Genomic DNA, 16699 nt, shown 5'->3' on the forward strand with positions numbered 1-16699 from the left:
TATATATATATATATATATATATATATATATATATATATATATATATATCACCGCAATTCTTTTAAGCAGCGCCTCCGAAGAAGTCGCAGCACAAAGGCAGCAGCAGCAGACAGCAGAGAGACAACAAAACGGAGATGCAGCAGCTGCTAGCCGCCAGTTAATTCAGGTGTATAGGCAGCTTCAGGTGTATAGGCAGCTTAAGGTGTATAGGCAGCTTGAGGTGTATAGGCAGCTTAAGGTGTATAGGCAGCTTAAGGTGTCTCTTGCCCTAATTTGAGGTGTATAGGCAGCTCTTGCGGTGTATCGGCAGCTTTATGCCTTTAGTGAAACCTTTCTGTTTATTTATTTTGAAATTCGCCGCTCATTGCGCTGCTCTGAAGTCCGCAGCAAACACCCAAAATGCAGCAGCAGGAGCTGCTGCAGCTGCAGCAGCAACTGCAGCTGAGCCAGCGGCTGCTGCTGCTGCTGCAGCAGCAGCGGCTGCAGCAGCTGCAGTTGCTGGAGCAGCGGAGCAGCTGCTGCACCCAGAGGCAGCGGAGATTTTACCTGCAATGACCTGTTGCAGCAACGTCAGCAGCGGCAGCAGCAGCTGCTGCTGCAGCTGCTGTTGCTGCTGCTGTGTGCAGCACAAAGTGTGTATTAAAGGAGGGCCTCAGTGCTCGCCCCAGCTGGAGGCGAGAACGAAAAGACAGAGAAGATGAAGGATAAGGTAAACAGAAACTCCGAAGCAAACCGCTTGAAGCTATCTTGCTGCTGCTGCTGTTGTATATCCCTTAATCGCTGTCTTGCTGCTGCTGCTGCTGCTGTTTGCGCAGCCGCATCATTTCAATTTGGCCTCCCTTCCTGAAGACGCCGAGAAAGAGAGAAGCAGCAAATAAATAAAAATAAATAAAGACAAAATAATAAAATAATAATGAGAATAAAGAGTTATTAATAGTACGGGCAAAGGCAAATTGTAACAACTCATTAACTCAACCCAACGTAAGAAATAATAGCCCCAAGCACAGACACCCTGCACTGCAGCAGCAACAGCAGCAGCAACAACAAAAAGAACAGGAGCAACAACAACAACAGCAGCAGCAGCAACAACTAGAAGGAAAACAGCAGCAACAGCAGCAGTGCAACGGCTGTATACAGAGAGAGAAGAAAAGACGAAGCTAAAGAAAGCGACACCCAGCAAGGAAAAAGCTTGCGTTGCAGCAGCAGCAGCAGCTTCTGCTGCTGCTGCTGCTATTTTTGCTGCTGTTGCTGCTGCTGCTGCTAGTTTGTGTTGCAGCTACTGAGCTAGCGTTACCTGTCTCCATCATCTTCTTCTGAGTGTTGCTGTTTGTTTTCTCTGTTGTGTTTTGAGTCTGCTCCTCCTGCTCCTGCAGCAGCAGCAGCAGCATCTTCCTTGAACTGTCTCTCGTGCTTGAGCAGCGCTACCTCCGCCTTCAGCGCTTCAATCTGCTGCCAGTGACGACCCAATAGGCGGGCGCAGCGCCAAACAAACAGCCACAAGACGAGACAGAAGAGCTCTATCCAGAGGTTCCTTTCATGTCTGAGTTGATAGCTGCTGCTGCCTTTATAAGGAATTCCTGCTGCAGTTGTTAAGGCCTCCGGCTTGCCTGCTGCTGCTGCTGCTGCTGCTGCTGCTGCTGCACCGTACACCTCCCGCAGCTTCAGAGACGTCAAACATAAACGAATAAAAGAATATAAACAAATACAAGCAGCTACACCTATTTGAAGAGGACCCAACTGGAGATGCAGACAGCACAGAGATATACAGCCGCGGTGTATCCGCGGCGTCGGTAAGAATATCAACAAAGCCGCTAAAATTCCCCCTAAGGGAAGAAAAAAATAAGCAAAGTCTTTCATTTTAATTAAAATATAACTCTTTAAATTGTCTAAACAACCACAATAAATATTTTTATGCTTAGACAGCCACTCGGGAGGGCGATGCACGCAGCCGCTGCTGCTGATGCTGCTGTTGATCTTAAGCTGCTGCTGTTGCTGCTGCTGCTTCTCTTGCTGCAGAAAATTAGAGTCAGTGGCCGTTAATCATTCATAATTAACAGAAAGCACACACCTGCAACTTCGATGTACTCGCAGAGCAGCAGCAGCAGCTGCTGGCTGCTGCTGCTGCTGCTGCAGCTGCAGCTGCAGCAGCTGCTGCTGCTGCTTCCGCTAGTGCTGCCGCCGTTGAGGCGGGCCCCTCGTGCTGCTCCTTTCGAGACTGCTGCTGCTGGAGTGCTGCCACCCCACACACCGATTAATAAAGAAGAGTTAATCATTTTGTTTATTTCGGTTAGAAGGCTGCTGCTTGAGCTGCTGCTACCGCTTCAGGCAAGCACAGCCATTGCAGCAGCAACAGCAGCAGCACAGCGACAGCAGCAGCAGCAGCAACAACCGACTCGCCTGGCCTTCGCCGCATGCGAGGCGCTGCACAGCTGCTGCTGCGGAGCTGCTCCAGCAGCAGCAGGTGTGTGTTGTAGACTAGAGATGTTATTTAAAACAAAAAGAGACAGCAGCAAGAAGGATTCTCGCTGGGCCTCCTGCTTGCGTGGGTGGACCTCCGTGCAGCAGCAGCAGCAGCAGCAGCAGCAGCAGACCAGTTGCAGCGGTCTGCATCAGGAGCAACAGTAGTAGCAGCAGCAACCTGCAGCAGCAACATTAGCAGCAACAGTAGCAGCAACAACAGCAGCAACAACAGCAGCAACAACAGCAGCAGAGGTAGTGCCCGATCCCTTCGAACGCCGCTCTCAGCATTGAGGAGCGACTGCTGTCATCTTCTGCGCTGCGTGGAGATGCAGCAGCAGCAGCAGTAGTAGTAGCAGCAGCAGCGACAGCAGCAGCAGCAACAGCAACAGCAGCAGCACTGCCGACCGCAGGTGCGGGCGTGCTACCAACTGATCGTACTGCAGCAGCTGCAAGTGCTGCTGCAGTACGATCAGTGGGTAGCAGCAATAGGAAGAGCATCAGCGTCAGCAGCAGCAGCAGCAGCAGCAGCAGCAGCGAAGGTGCAGCAGCAAATATGATGGAGGTGGACAGTAGAGAACCGCAGCTAATTAGCCGCTGCTGCTGCGGTTGCCTCCTTGGTTGCTCCAGCTGCAACAGCAGCGCCAGCAGCAGCAGCAAGGGCAGCAGCAGCAGCAGCAAGGACAGCAGCAGCAACAAGAACAACAGCAGCAGCAAGGACAGCAGCAGCAGCGGGTTGGAGGAGATGGGGGGTCCCGGTTGTTTGCTGCTGCGTTTGAGTGATTCGCTGCTGCTGTCTGTGCTGCTGCTGCTGCCGCCCTTAGAGCTGGCTGTCTCGCTGCCGATGGTGTGCAGACGGCTGCGGCGTTTGTCTGTCTGTTCATACTTGTGGCAGCAGGTGCTGCCTGCTGCTGCTGCACGACGAAGCAGCAGCAGCAGCAGCAGCAGCAGCAGCAGCAGCAGTAGCAGCACGACGAGAGAAGCGTTCATAGCGCAGTGTAAGGAGGAGGCACAGAGGAAAAAACTCAGATCGCAGCTGCTCCTGCAGCAACACAATCATCTGCTGCTGCTGCAGCAGCAGCAACAGCAGCAGCAGCAGTGGTTCGGACCACTCAAAAAACGCCGGCAGCTCAGCAGCAGCGCCAGCAGCAACAGCAGCAGCAACAGCAACAGTAGCAACAGCAGCGAAATCGATGAAGCGCTTCTCCAGTTCGCGGAGATGCAAGCCGCGATGCAGCTCCAGCAGCAACAGCAGAAGCAGCAACAGCAGCAGCAGCAGCAGCGCTTGCACCTTACGCAGCACGAGGGCGCGCAGCATCCCCTGCAGCAGCAGCAACCCCAACAGGGGGCAGCAGCAGCAGCAGCAGTTGCTGCTGCTGCTGCTGCTGCAAGCCCCTTCCCTCCGTCTGCGGACGCAGCAGCGGGTAGAGGCGGACCTCTCACTCCTTCCGCACCCCCACCGCCAGCAGCAGCAGCAGCAGCAACAACAGCAGCAACAGCAGCAGCAGCAGCAGAGCATGTATGTTCAGGAAGCCGCTGCAGCATTGAGGCGTTAGGGGGTGAGATGTATCGTTGCAGCGAGAGCGGTTTGCTGCACTGCTGCGGCTCGCGCTGCTTGCGGATGGAAGCAGCAAAAGAGGTGGGGTTTGTTGTCTGCCCAATTTCGGGTATTATGACAGACATTGCAGGCTGCTATGCTGCTGCTGCTGCTGCTGCTGCTGCTGCTGCTGAGCAAAAGACCCTACTCACCAATCCTTACACCGCACATGAGGGCAGCAGCAGCGGAAGTGGCAGCCCAAGCGACGCTGCTGCTGCTGCTGCTGCTGCTGCAGAGCGGCGCTTGCGGGGAGCTGCGTTCCTGCATGAGCTGGCTGGCTTGCTGCAGCAGCAGCAGGCAGAAGCAGCAGCAGCAGCAACAGATGATGAAGAGCCCTTCGATGTCTTCTGTGAAGCAGAAGCCTCTGACCGCTGGTGCTGCAGCGACTTCAGAGCAAAACGCAAAACCTTACGGCGTAAGGGACTCAGCAGGCGCACTTGAACCTGCTGCTGCTGCTTCTGCTGCTGCTGCTTCTGCTTCTGCTGCTTCTGCTGCTGCTGCTTCTGCTTCTGCTTCTGCTGCTGTTGCTGGTAGTGGTGGTGCTGCTGCAGAAGCGCTGCTGCAGAAGCGCTGCTGCAGAAGCGCTGCTGCAGGAGTGGTTGTTTCTGCTGGTGGTGCATTCTGTTGCAGCAGCAGCAGCAGCAGCAGCAGCAGCAGCTGGGAAGCTGGCAGCAGGTGCGTCACTGGCTGCTCTTGCTGAGCACCCACAAGCGCTAGGCAAGGCCCTGCAGTTTTGCTGCTGCGGCTACTAGTACTGCTGCTGGCTGCTGCTGCTGCTGCACCAGTAGCAGCAGGCAGAAGTCACGATGCAGGTTCTGTCGGCTGCAGAGTTGCTGACCCGCGTAGCAGTAGCAGCAGCAGCAGCTGCAGAAGCAGAGGCAGTTGCAGTAGCACTAACAGCAGCAGCAGCAGCAGAAACAGCGGCAGTCCCACCAACAGCAGCAGCAACGCGCGCAGCAACAACAGCAACCACAGGAGTTGCTGCTGCTGCAGATCCTCAAATGCCGTCAGGTTATGGAAATATGTGCCAGTTTAAGCGCAGCAGCAGCAAGCTCTTAAAGAACTTGACGCAGCAGTAGCAGCAGCAACAGCTGCTGCTGCTGCTTCTGTTGCTGCTGCTGCTACAGGCAGCTGAATATTACTGTGGGGGCAGACGCATGCGTTTCGCCGCCTCAACTAAATCACACAGCTCAATCATCGTACTCTGCTGTTGCTGTTGCTGTTTCTGTTGCTGCTGCTGCTGTTGCTGCTGCTGCTGCTGGTGGCGTCTGACGGCTGCAACGGCTGCCTCTTGGCAGAGAGAAACGCAGAAGCTCGGAGAGAGGCCGCAAGCAGCTGTTGCTGCTGCTGGGCTTTTGCTGCTGCTGCTGTTGCTGTTGCTGCTGCTGCTGAGTAGCGAGCGTGCCAGCTGCAGCAGATCCTTCTTCGTTGTTGCCGGGCTGCAGCGGCCAACGAGGCACTGCTGCAGCAGCGCTGCTGCTGCTGCTGCAGGGTCTCTGCGGGGGCTCCCGGAGAGGCTGAAGACTCTTCCCAGGCGGTGTGGCTGCAACAAGAGCACACCGCAGCAGCAGCAGCAGCAGGAAAAGCAACAAGATTAACAGCAGCACCAACGTGCAGCAGCAGGAGGCAGACCAGCAGCAGCAGCACACCCGAAGCCAGCTGAACGTTGTTGATACACGCTGCAGGAACACGGTAGCAGCAGCACCGCCGCGTGCAGCAGCAGCAGCAACAGCAGCAGCAGCAGCAGCAGCGGGTTACTAACAAGCAGAAGCCTGCTGTCGATGTTTGCTGCATCGGTTGCTGTTGCCAGCAGCAGCACGCCTAGGGCAGTCTTTCTTTGGGTTTCATCTGCGCTGAACCTCCGCAGCAGCGCGAGCTCATCAATCTGCTGCAGCAGCGTCCCCACTACGTTGCTGCCGCCGCTGCTGCTGCTGCTGCTGCTGCAAAGGATATCAATGTCCTCGATTAGCAGCACTGCAGGCGTGACAAGGCGCAAAGTTGAGAAGACCCTCAGCAGCTGCTTATCTGCTGCAGCAACCTCCTTTCGTAGTATATCAGCAGCAGAGAGACGCAGCAAAACAGCGCCAGCAGCAGCAGCCAAGCAGCCGCACACAAACGACTTGCCTGCAGCAAACGCAGCAGCAGCAACAGCGGCAGCAGCACATCAGTACGCGGCAAGGAGGAGGCGCGTCCGATGCTGCAGATAGCAGCAAAGCCGAAGGGCTCAGCAGCAGCACTAAGAGGGCGTAGAAAGAAGAGGAGGAAGAAGACCTTAAAGAGATAAATAACAAAAACAAACAAAAAACTGCTGCAGGCGCACCTGAGCCTGAAGGGCCCTCTACAATACACCCAATCGGTGCAGCAGCAGCAGCAGCAGCAGCAACAGTAGTTGCTGCGTCTGCTTGTTCTTTAAATGGCTGCACAACTTCTCTCTTTAGCTGCTTCATGAGCCTCCCATTGCCCCTGACAGCCTTCAGGCCCTGCAGCGTCTTCAAGCAGCAGCAGCCACACCAGCACCGCTTTCTGCTGCAGCAGATGCTGCTGCTGCGGTCGCTGCCCCCGTTCCTGCTGCTCCTGTCGCTGGCACTCGTATCATCGCTGCTATTGCTGCTGCTATTGCTGCTGCTGCTGTTGCTGCCGCTGCTGTTGTTGCTGCTGCGCGTGTAGGCGAAGTAGGTGAGCCGCCCTTCTGCTGCAGGAGAAGCAGCAGCAGCAGCAAATGCTTCCTGTGCTGCAGCGTCCCTGGGCACCACCAAAGCAGGCAGCACCCGCTGCACGCTGCCGACCTGCAGCAGCCGCACTGCTGAGGGGCACACAGACAGCAGCGCCTGCCGCAGGTCAGCAGTAGACAGCCTGCTGCTGCTGCTGCTGCTGCTGCTGGATAGCTGCCGCTGCATGCAGTTGGTGACGGCAGCGCGCAGCAGAGATCGCAAATCCGCCACCGAGAAGCCGCAGGTCCACAAGCTTCCGATGCTGCAAATCCACAGCAGCAGCACCAGCAGCAACAGTAGCAGCATCAGCAGTAGCAGCAGCAACAGCTGCAGCAGCAACAGCAGAAGCAACATGAGCGCCGACCAACGCAGCTGAAGGGTGCATGCATGTCCTAGAAACAGCAGCAGCATCACGCGCAGCAGCAGCAGCAGCAGCAAGAGCAGCAGCATAACAGGCCCTGTCAGCAGCAGGCTTACCTGGCGAGACGCTGTAAGTGCTGGTCTTCAGCATGTGCTGCAGTTGTGCCGTGCATGCGCCGCAGCAGCAGCAGCAAAATAGCTGCCCTCTGCTGCTCAGAAAGAGACTCAGGCAAAGACAAAACCCCTTCAATTATATACGGCTGCAGCAGGTCACGCCCCACAAGCTCCGAGAGCCGCAGCCGCACAGGCAGCAGCCGACGTGCAGCAGCAGCAGCAGCAGCAGCAGGAGCAGCCTCTGCTGTGCTAAACGGCACCAAGACAAACACAGGGAGGCCCTCACTGCTGCAGGTAGCAGCAAATGCGGATAGCTGCTGCACCAAAACGCTCCGCAAGTCAATGCTGCTGCTGCTGCTGCTGCTGCTGCTCTTGTACGACGGCTGCAGCTGCAGCAGCAAATGCATGCACTCCAACACAACAAACACAGCCCCACCACCAGACAACAACAAACTCAGTTGTCGCTCAGTAAGTGGCTCCTGCTGCTCTTGCTGCTGCTCCTGCTGCTGCTGCTGCTGCAAGGCAAGCTGCAGCAGCGTCTTGCGGAAGAGCATTTGACGAGCGCGAGCCTCCGCAACTACTGCTGCGAGTTGATTCTGCAGCGACAAGCCTGCTGCAGTTCCGCCATTGCTGCTGCTGCTGCTGCAGAGGGCCTCCGCAGCACAGCAGGTAAACCACAAAGTGCTGTGGGAGACTCCCTGGGTAGCTGCACACTGCTGCTGCTGTTGCTGCTGCTGCTGTGTACAGTGATGCTGATGCACATGAGGGGATTGCTGCTGGCCTGTACCCCAGAAGCTGCTGCTGCTGCTGCTGCTGCTTACGCTGCTGCTGCTGCTGCTGCTGCTCCCCACAGGAGGCAGCAGGCGGTTAGTGTAATGCCCCAGATTAATGCGACGGGTGCCGCGACCTTCAGCAGAGCCGCAAACATCACCGCGCGTTGCCTTTACTGCTGGTTGTGCTGCTGCTGCTGCTGTTGCTGCTGTTGCTGCTGCTGCTGCTGCTGCTGCAGGTGATGGGGTTAGGGGAGGCAACCAGGGCGCGTGGGAGGCGACAGCGCGGCAGAAGTGGCGCGCGCCCTGACCTGCGCCGCAAACCCTAAACCCTAAACCCTAAACCCTAAACACTGAACCCTAAACCCTTAGAGAGCTCGGGAGTTCTGCTGCTGCAGTACTGCTGCAGCACTATCCGACAGGGCCAGGCAACAACGGCACACACAGGAGCAGCAGCAGCAGCAACAGCAGCAACAGCAACAGCAGGAAAGAAGATATCGGCCTCAGCAGCATTACTGCAATCACTCGCCCAAGGAACAGCGGTAATAACGCCAGCAGCAGCAACAGCAGCAGCACCAGGAGCGGAAGCATCAGTAGCAACAACTGCACGAGCAGTAACAGTAGCAGCAGCAGTAGCAACAACTGTAGGAGCAGCAACAGTAGCAGCAGCTGCAGCAGCTTCGGCTTGCCTGGGCCGCATTCTACAAGAAATCCGTGAGGGGGAGCATGACCATTAGAGGCAGCAGCAGCGGCTGCTGCGGCTGCTGCTGCTGCTGCTTCCTCCTCTGTATCTGACGGCTCAGCAGGTGGTGTACTGAATGCTGTTGTTGCTGTTGCTGCTTTTGTCGCTGCTGCGGCTGCTGCTGTTGTTGCTGCTGCTGCTTCTCTCAAGAAGGTAAAGGCAAAGGCGTCCCGCAGCAGCAGCAGGAGCTGCTGCAGCTGCGTATCTCTGCCTCCGTGGCAGCAGTTGCAGATTTGCTGCAGCCACTGTTGCTGCTGATGCTGCAGCAGCAATAAATAATCTCCGAAGCGGTCACGCTGCAGCAACACCGAGGCATTGTTCCGAATAGATGCAGCAAGGCGAGATATAGCTTCATCTGCTGCTGCTGCTGCTGGTGTTGCCTCCGTTGCAGTGGCGACTGCTGCTGCTGCTATTCCTGCTGCTGTGGCGGTTGCCGCTGCTGCATTTGCTGCTGTAGTAGTTGCTGCTGAAAGAGCCTTGCCTTCTTTTATATCTGCTTCTTCTGCCTCTGGTGAGAGGCTTACACGCCTCCATCTATAGGTGTGCGATGGGAAGAAGGAGCTGCACCCACTGGTGCTGCTGCTGCTGCTGTTGCTGCTGCTGCTGCCCCAGCTGTTGCTCTTTCCTGCTACGCTGTTACTGTCTGTGCTGCTGCAGTCTTCCTCACTGCTGCTGCCGCTGCTGCTGCTCTCAAGCACTAACCAATGGTCTGCAGCTGCTGCTGCAACAGCCACCCTTGGGAGGAAGGCTCCCGCAGCAACAGGGTGTGATGGGAGGCCGAAGCCAGCAGCAGCAGCAGCAGCAACAGGGGTCGTTGCAGTAGCAGTCTCGTTTCCTCTGTTGCAGCTGCTACCATGGGGATGTAGAAGCATGGTGGGGTTGCAGCGGCCGCAGCTCTCGATGCTCCTCGTGCTGCCGCCGCTGCTGCTGTTGCTGCTGCTGCTGGGGCCACCGTTGCTTGCTGCTGCTGTGGCTGCTACAACAGCACCAAAACGTCTCTGGTTAGGGATAGCGGAGCTGCCGTCTGTGTTTGTGTTGCTGCTGCTATCTGAACGAGAGTCACGGAGAGCCGAGGCCCTAAGCCCTATCTATCTATGCCTTGAACCCTCGAAGCCCTACAGCCAATTGCATGCAAAACAACTAATTTAAATCTCAATAAGAGCAAAATAAACAAAACTCTTTTCACTTTTTTCATAACTTCAATCAAATACCAGGGGGGCCCCACTGCCGCCTCTCCCGGCAGCGCCGATAGGGCAGGGGCCGCACAACGCGGTGTACGTACAGTGCACAAATAATAACAATAATAATAATAATTCTTATTATTGTTTTAGGTTTATTGTTATCTTCAATCATCTGTTTATCTGAGCAAGGCCAACAGCCGCTAGAAGAACTTCGCTGCTGGGTTCGAGCAAAACCCGAAAGCCTAAAAACACTGAAACCCTAAACCCTCAGGGATAAAAACTACTGCATATAGCGAAGTGTAAAGGTTTAAAACATCAAATGCATTTCTTCTCTAGGGCCTCTACAGGCCTCCCGTCCCTTCGTTTGAATAAAACCCCTGAAGTTAAGCAGCGAGACAAACCACCTCAAACAAATCTTACGCAGTACTTACTCCCTGCAGCAGCTCCTGATGCTGCTTGTACAGTAGCAGCAGCAGCGGCAGCTGCTGCTGCTGCTTATTATTATTACTTCAGTCTCTGTGCCTTCCCTCTCTCGACTGTCTCGCTGAGCTCGTAAAGGAACAGGCGTCAAGGAAATGAAGAAAGGAAAGAATAGACAAGCAGAGCGAGTAATGCACAAGTAGACAGCTTCATCGGCGACGTAACGCTGGCTATCCCCTGAGCTCTACGCCGACTGCACCGTTGTGTAAGGCGTCGTGGGGGCTTCGTCTTATATATTATATAATGTATATATGTAATGTCATGGTACTTCACGAGAGAAGTGCAAAAAAGAAGTTCCCTTCACGACATTGAGCCTAAGCACAACCTTTGAAAGACAATTATTCAACTGCCTTAAAAAAGTTCTTCTTACAGGTATTTAGAAACTTACAAACAGCAACAGTTAGCTAACATGAGACGTCAGTTAAGAGCTTCATAAGGCCGCCTACACTAGAGGCATCATTAAAGCATCTGTACGGAGCATAGACGTTCAGAAGAATCTTTGCAGCATTTTGTTTGCTTTGCTAAACAACTGCGTTGGAAATGATTGAACAAGCCAGACAGACACTGTCTTCAAAAAGATTTTTTTGTACAAACGCCAATAAGGTTCTTCATTTTTAATGCACAACCCTCTACTGTCAGTGGAAACTTCTTACGAATTCAAGCAGCAGAACCACTGGAGTAAGTAACAAAGACAGAGAGTTTATTAAGTGCAGCAAGACAGGGAGATACAAAGTATTTCCCTGCTGTATCCACTATCTCGCCCTTAGCGCTCTCTCTCCCCTGTAGCTTACTGCGAGGCTTACTGTTGTGCAGAGCTCAATTTCTTACACAAATTCGAAGTTGACTGTACTGAACACTAACGACTAGAATAGGAACCTCTGCGTAAGCGAGGGTATGTGGGAATTAGAACGAAAGAAGGGCTGCACCTCAGCCTGCTGAATCCTCCAACGAATCAAACGAGATGTAAGATATAATATCAAGCAGCTGACAGTATAGTAGGGAGGAATCAGTCTCGTAGTTGTCCGCCTATGAAGGCGCCCATGCAGATAGTCAAGCAGATAAGCAGCTTAAAGTGCTGGGCGTTTTAACGAGAGTAATTAGCAGCACATCCCTTTTCTGGATAACTTTTCGAAAAAAACAGTTTTAAACGACAGCGGCAGTAATGCTTGTTAATTGAATTGGGTTCCGTTGGCTCAGCACTTCACAACGAATGCACAACTAAGAAGTTGAACGGATACATCTATTTATAGCATGCTGAGTTTAGTCTATTTCTACCTTTAAACCTCCAGTTGTGGGGATTCTCTTCTCGGATTTCTCAGTTCCCTGAATGTTACTCATGGCCTTTGCCGTAGAAACTGAATACCAGCAAACTTTATCGAATAGGTGCCTAATAACTACCCCAATAGCACTGAGGGGGATAATTCGTTTAAATTTCTCTAATTCTTCGCTTGAAGATGCGACCAGCCCTTTGCTTTCCCCCGTGAAGGTTATCAGGTTAAAAATTTGCCGGAGTACTTCGTACTCCACAGCCCTCTCTCCTAAATACCCCCGTAGGGCTTCAGACTTGCAATGGCCGCATAAAGCCAAGTGACCTCCAGATTCACCAAAGCAAACTCAACTATAAACTCTTCTAGTTGCGGGCTATTTTGACCCCTCCGTGGCTGCTAGCTTGCGGAGCTCCTAGCTAATTTTGATTGAACCCGTATTACGAGATCGAGTAGCAGCATGCGTCAAAAGCCCCCATTCTGCTTCTTACATATATACGCCACATACATCTTCTGAATCAGTTTGCTGAACACCGTTATTGATTGTGGATTCTATGGAAAGGGAGACACAGAAGGTTAATTAGTTCCATCGTAGTCTGGTGCTGGTTCTTGAAGCATTCAAGTTCTGAGATATAAACTGTTCTAGGAAGGTAAGCGGGGTTGCCTGCTCTTGAAGCCTTAACAGAATATCCATACAGAAATTGGAGCTAGACGCTTGACGAGATCCGCTGTATATAGGTAGCCTGTAGCTATGCTCAGGCCAGCACGCAACTAGCGTCTTCATGTTAAACTGAAGAAACGAGGGGAGGGTCGCAGCATGGACAAGCATTAAGTTTATGTATTCAAGAGCACTAGACAGGGTCGCACTGCGGAGATGCACTCATTTTGCATATTCAGAGGCAGTAAATCAGTTTACCTGCATATTGTTTACCTGCATGCACAGCTGACAAGCATCATAAAGCCATCAGATGTGCTGCAATACGCGTCTACGACAGTGGATAGTTTTTCTAGGTGGAGCTTTTGAGAGAGGTATTCGGTATCCACAATTATAAGGTGGCAGTGAGTACATTTTTGTTGCCGTTCCCGTAGTGTATGCGAGGTAGTAGTGGAGCACCTCATATGGTTGAATCCCCCAAAACGCAAGTTGCCGTGCTTTGTCACCCTTGATTCTCAAGTTCTTTGGTTTCTCTGTTGCGTGCTCTAGTCTTTCAATCAAATTCCTGAATTTTTGTGTCTAATCTTCCCCTAGGTATGTATGAGACCACTTCGAAAAACTATTATTATTACTGCTATTCGAAGTTTCAGCCCTCCTGAGCCTTCGTAAATTGTAGTGAAGATTAGCTCACAAGGGCTTAACAAATTAGCATCACTTTTCTGGGAAACAAAAAGCAGAACAGAAGCTCAAGAGTACACGGCCAGAGCCCCCTGAGTCTGGCTGGGGTCGTTGGTTACCATCTGCTGTTGCACTGATGGTCGATGTTTCAAAGCACACTTAATTTTTGTTTTTTTGAAGCTTTGTCAAACCCTTTACTTGAATCTGAACCGTCGGTTGCCATGCATTTGTTTGCGTTTGTTTCTGCTTGAGCCCTTTTAACAAGGGGCTTCTAAGTCAGGAACCCCTCGTGAGCTTGCCCTTCTAGTTGCTGTTGATTTGATTTTTAGGTTGAAAATATTCTTTCTTTGTGTTATCATTGATTCTTGTGTTTGTCTAGCCGTCTTGGGGCAGCGTTTCGTATGGCCTTTCCGTAGCAGCCAGGGCTGGCTCCCCGGTTTGAGCGTGCGTTGTGCAGGTGTCTCGGCGGTTGTCTGTAGGTGTTTGTTTGCTGCTTTTAACACTTTAGCTGAGGAACGATGAGCCTGAATGGGGCATCGCCTGCCCTTTGTTCGGGCGTCGGTGGGGGAGGCCGCGATGCTGACCCGAGCAGCGTAGGGATGATGGAGGGGGCGTTCTTTGTGAGTCGAACGGAGCTTCTGGACTGGCTAAATAATACTCTCGGCCTCAGTCTTACACGCGTGGAGCAGTGCGCTTCAGGATGCGTATATCTTCAGGCGCTGGACAATCTGTTCGGGCCTAAGAGCCGAGTTCCAATGAACAAAGTTAAGTGGGGCGCCAAACATGAATATGAATTCGTTCACAACTACAAATTGTTGCAGGCTGCGTTTGACGCACACGATGTGCACAAACACATCGAGGTCAACCGCCTTGTCAAAGCCAAGTACCAAGACAACTTGGAGTTCCTCCAGTGGTTCAAGGCCTTCTGTGACCGCCAGGCAGCCCTCTACGCGACAGACGTCCCCTACGATCCAGTTGAAAGAAGAAAAGTACGCTGCAGGCGCCTTGCATGCACACTGCGAGTATTTTCCACGCTGCGGCTGCTGCTGTTTACGGTTGCTGTGCTGAAGGGATCGCTTTCGGTGTATGGGGGGGCTTCATACATCTCTTTATTCTGTTGCTGCTGCCATTGTTTCTGTTTTTTGTCTGTTTTTCAGCTAGGGATTGGACCTTTTCCTGTTTGGGCCCCTGTTGGCGCTGACACGGGCGCTAAGAAGCCTTCTGCTGCATATGCCGCATCCACAGCAGCAGGGAGGTCAGCAGCAGGAGCGCACTCGTCCTCTCGCTGCCGCGTGCAGCAGCAGCAGAAGCAGCAGCACGCAAGTGCTGGTGCAGGAGCAGAGGCTTCTAGCGGCGCTTTGGGCAAGAGGCTGCATCAGCAGCAGGGGGGGCAGCAGCAGAGGGGTCTCGAGGACGCAGCAGCAGCAGCGGCCGCTGCAGCAGCTGTGGAGACACTGCAGGGGGAACTGCAGCAGGCTGTGTTGGAGCGGGACTTCTACTATGGGAAGCTGCGCCGCATTGAAATATTGTGCGGTGTGCAGGGGCAGACTTCTTTGAGTGTAGAGGCCGTCCAGGCCATCTTGTACGCCAAAGACCATCCGGAAGAACACCCAGAAGCAGCAGGAGGAAACCTCTGAGCCTTCATTCTGCGAGGAAAGTGGAGGGTGTTATGTGGGCGTGCTGGGGCCAGCACTTCATCTATCAGCTGCAGGCTGGATGTCACGACGCGTCGAAACCCGCTCACTTGTCTGTACAGCTGTTCAGTGCATAAAGATATCTGAAGGCGCTTTCGAGGGTTGGTGCCACTTATATGTGCATTGCTTGGGATATTGCTGCGGTTGACTTCGGTCTCCCTGGGCTTCCTGCACCCTGTAGTCCCTGAATTGCCCCTCAAGATAAGCGTGTTGACCGAATTTCCATTGTTTTTCACCAGTATCGGTACTGATTTCTATATATCCGAATATTTCTTTTGTCTTGAAGTCCCCCGCGACGCTGGCCGTGCTTAGACTAGCTGGTCGAAATCTGAAACGGAAACTGCGCTTTCCTGATGTAGCATTGGGATGATGAATGCCAACTTGGGTAGTGGCCGTTTGCTCGCAGACAATTGATTGTTATTCTGTTCCCCTGCACTCACAGATCGTCAGTCGGGGATTTAACTGCATCACCACCACCGGGCTTCCCTCTTATCCAGAGTAGCGTGTGCTTCTCATTCTACGCCCAAGTGGCTCACGGCTACTTATCTTGCTCCTCAAAGAAAACTCGAAAAGGATGACTTTTAACCACCCGAGGGGTGTCGACCAATGACGGATACCCACACATTTTGGGCCTATTATTTTTGAATCAGGTTATTCAAACGATCTGAGGTCGTCTGCTGCGAAGGTATTCGCATTTGTATTTTGATGTTTTCCGGATTCTTACATGCACCCTAGTTCATTCTCATGTGCTGTACAGCTCCCCCTAGTTGAATACACTGTAGAACCTCAGAAGAGACTTAGCTCTTTTTATGCAACTGCTTTAGAAGGCGGGCGCGCAGGCAGCTGGCTGTAACGTGGGTGGCTGTAGGAGAACGATAAAGGAGTTTAAGTTCCCTTCTTGTGTATTGAAGAATCAAGTTTGCATCGAAACATCTTGCATAGGTATTGATCGCCATAACAGACCACGAAAAACGGCTCCAGACTAAGGTCTCTGGCCTAGAACTGTGTGGCATGGTTTCTCGTTTTCCTAAACAGTAAAGCTACTCAGTTAAACCCATGCAAAGCCAAGCTTCAGCTTAATCTAGGAAAGCTCTGGAGGTCCACAGCAGGAATCTAGCTTCTTGAAGTGGTTTATTGCTTGAGGAAGCACACCAATTGAGGGATTTGCGCGAAACCCTGGAGCACGCAACAGAGAAGCCAAAGGGGTCGAGAGGCAGAGGAGGCAAGGCAAGTCAACTCCCGTATTTTGAATGCTCTGCCGTACAAGATGTTTACTACTGCCAAGCGTCTGTTATGTGAACGTCAGAGAAACGGGATGTTCCTAGCCATCTCTGTGGCAAAGGTTTCGGGGAATCACAGACAGACACCGAGTTTTTCTCTCAAAAACTACAACCAGGGAGGTTGTACGACACCGCAGACGCGTATTGTAGCACATATGTTCGTCCCTTGCGAGGCACAAGAAGACAAGGGTGCTTATAGCAAAAGACAAAGGGGTTTCCTTGTGTCTTCGTGATTAGAGAATGGGTTTGCAAGTAAATTTTCGGCAAGGGAATATACGTAGGAGCAGAGCTGGCCATAGCTAACTGACTACGCCCACGCCATTTGTGAGTCGGCCGACGACGGTACTCTCCTCTCCAGAACAGGGCGTGGTGGGCCATGTCGAGGTCCGCGGAAAAAAGGCCAACAAGGCCATTGAACACCACTACTATTGCCCATTGATGTGTACTAACTTCTGAATAAATTTTCCTGTACATCTGCTGCAGGGAACCCCAAATGGGTGGCTTGGTTTGCACGACCGCCAGATGGCCGAATACTCACTTCACGAGTAACCGGCCCAGTTTCATCACAAAAAACAACTTAGATACAGATCTTGAAAGGTTATCCATCAGCAAATAGAAGTTTCAAGGCAAAATGGGGATGAAGGCTGACAGTTGCATTGGTGCCCGAACGGTCCATCCTTCGCCCCTGCCGCGCATGTGGGCTTCACGAAAGGT

The 16699-nt window shown here is 52.8% G+C and overlaps 4 protein-coding genes across 4 annotated transcripts; 3 read left to right on the forward strand and 1 right to left on the reverse strand.

The window, feature by feature from the left end:
* Positions 1–2482: 2482 nt before the first annotated feature.
* EAH_00003580 (F-box domain-containing protein, putative) lies at positions 2483–4496 on the forward strand (the record flags this gene model as incomplete). Its single annotated transcript, XM_013397320.1, has 2 exons — positions 2483–2603; positions 2788–4496. 2 exons carry the CDS (start codon positions 2483–2485, stop codon positions 4494–4496), a joined length of 1830 nt encoding a protein of 609 aa, XP_013252774.1.
* Positions 4497–4861: 365 nt separating this feature from the next.
* EAH_00003590 (hypothetical protein) lies at positions 4862–5134 on the forward strand (the record flags this gene model as incomplete). Its single annotated transcript, XM_013397321.1, has 1 exon — positions 4862–5134. One exon carries the CDS (start codon positions 4862–4864, stop codon positions 5132–5134), a length of 273 nt encoding a protein of 90 aa, XP_013252775.1.
* A 59-nt stretch (positions 5135–5193) lies between these two features.
* On the reverse strand, positions 5194–9624 carry EAH_00003600 (ATPase domain-containing cell division control protein, putative; the record flags this gene model as incomplete). The annotated part of the gene is made up of 5 exons (XM_013397322.1): positions 5194–5598; positions 5818–6179; positions 6376–7028; positions 7244–8321; positions 8742–9624. The coding sequence occupies 5 exons, from the start codon at positions 9622–9624 to the stop codon at positions 5194–5196; spliced, it is 3381 nt and encodes a 1126-aa protein (XP_013252776.1).
* Positions 9625–13529: 3905 nt separating this feature from the next.
* Positions 13530–14648, forward strand: EAH_00003610 (microtubule-associated protein RP/EB family member 3, putative; the record flags this gene model as incomplete). Its single annotated transcript, XM_013397323.1, has 2 exons — positions 13530–14000; positions 14169–14648. The coding sequence occupies 2 exons, from the start codon at positions 13530–13532 to the stop codon at positions 14646–14648; spliced, it is 951 nt and encodes a 316-aa protein (XP_013252777.1).
* Positions 14649–16699: the final 2051 nt, after the last annotated feature.

This window comes from Eimeria acervulina, genomic scaffold (assembly GCF_000499425.1).
Source record: "Eimeria acervulina Houghton genomic scaffold, Eah_scaff13, whole genome shotgun sequence".
Lineage (NCBI taxonomy): Eukaryota > Apicomplexa > Conoidasida > Eucoccidiorida > Eimeriidae > Eimeria > Eimeria acervulina.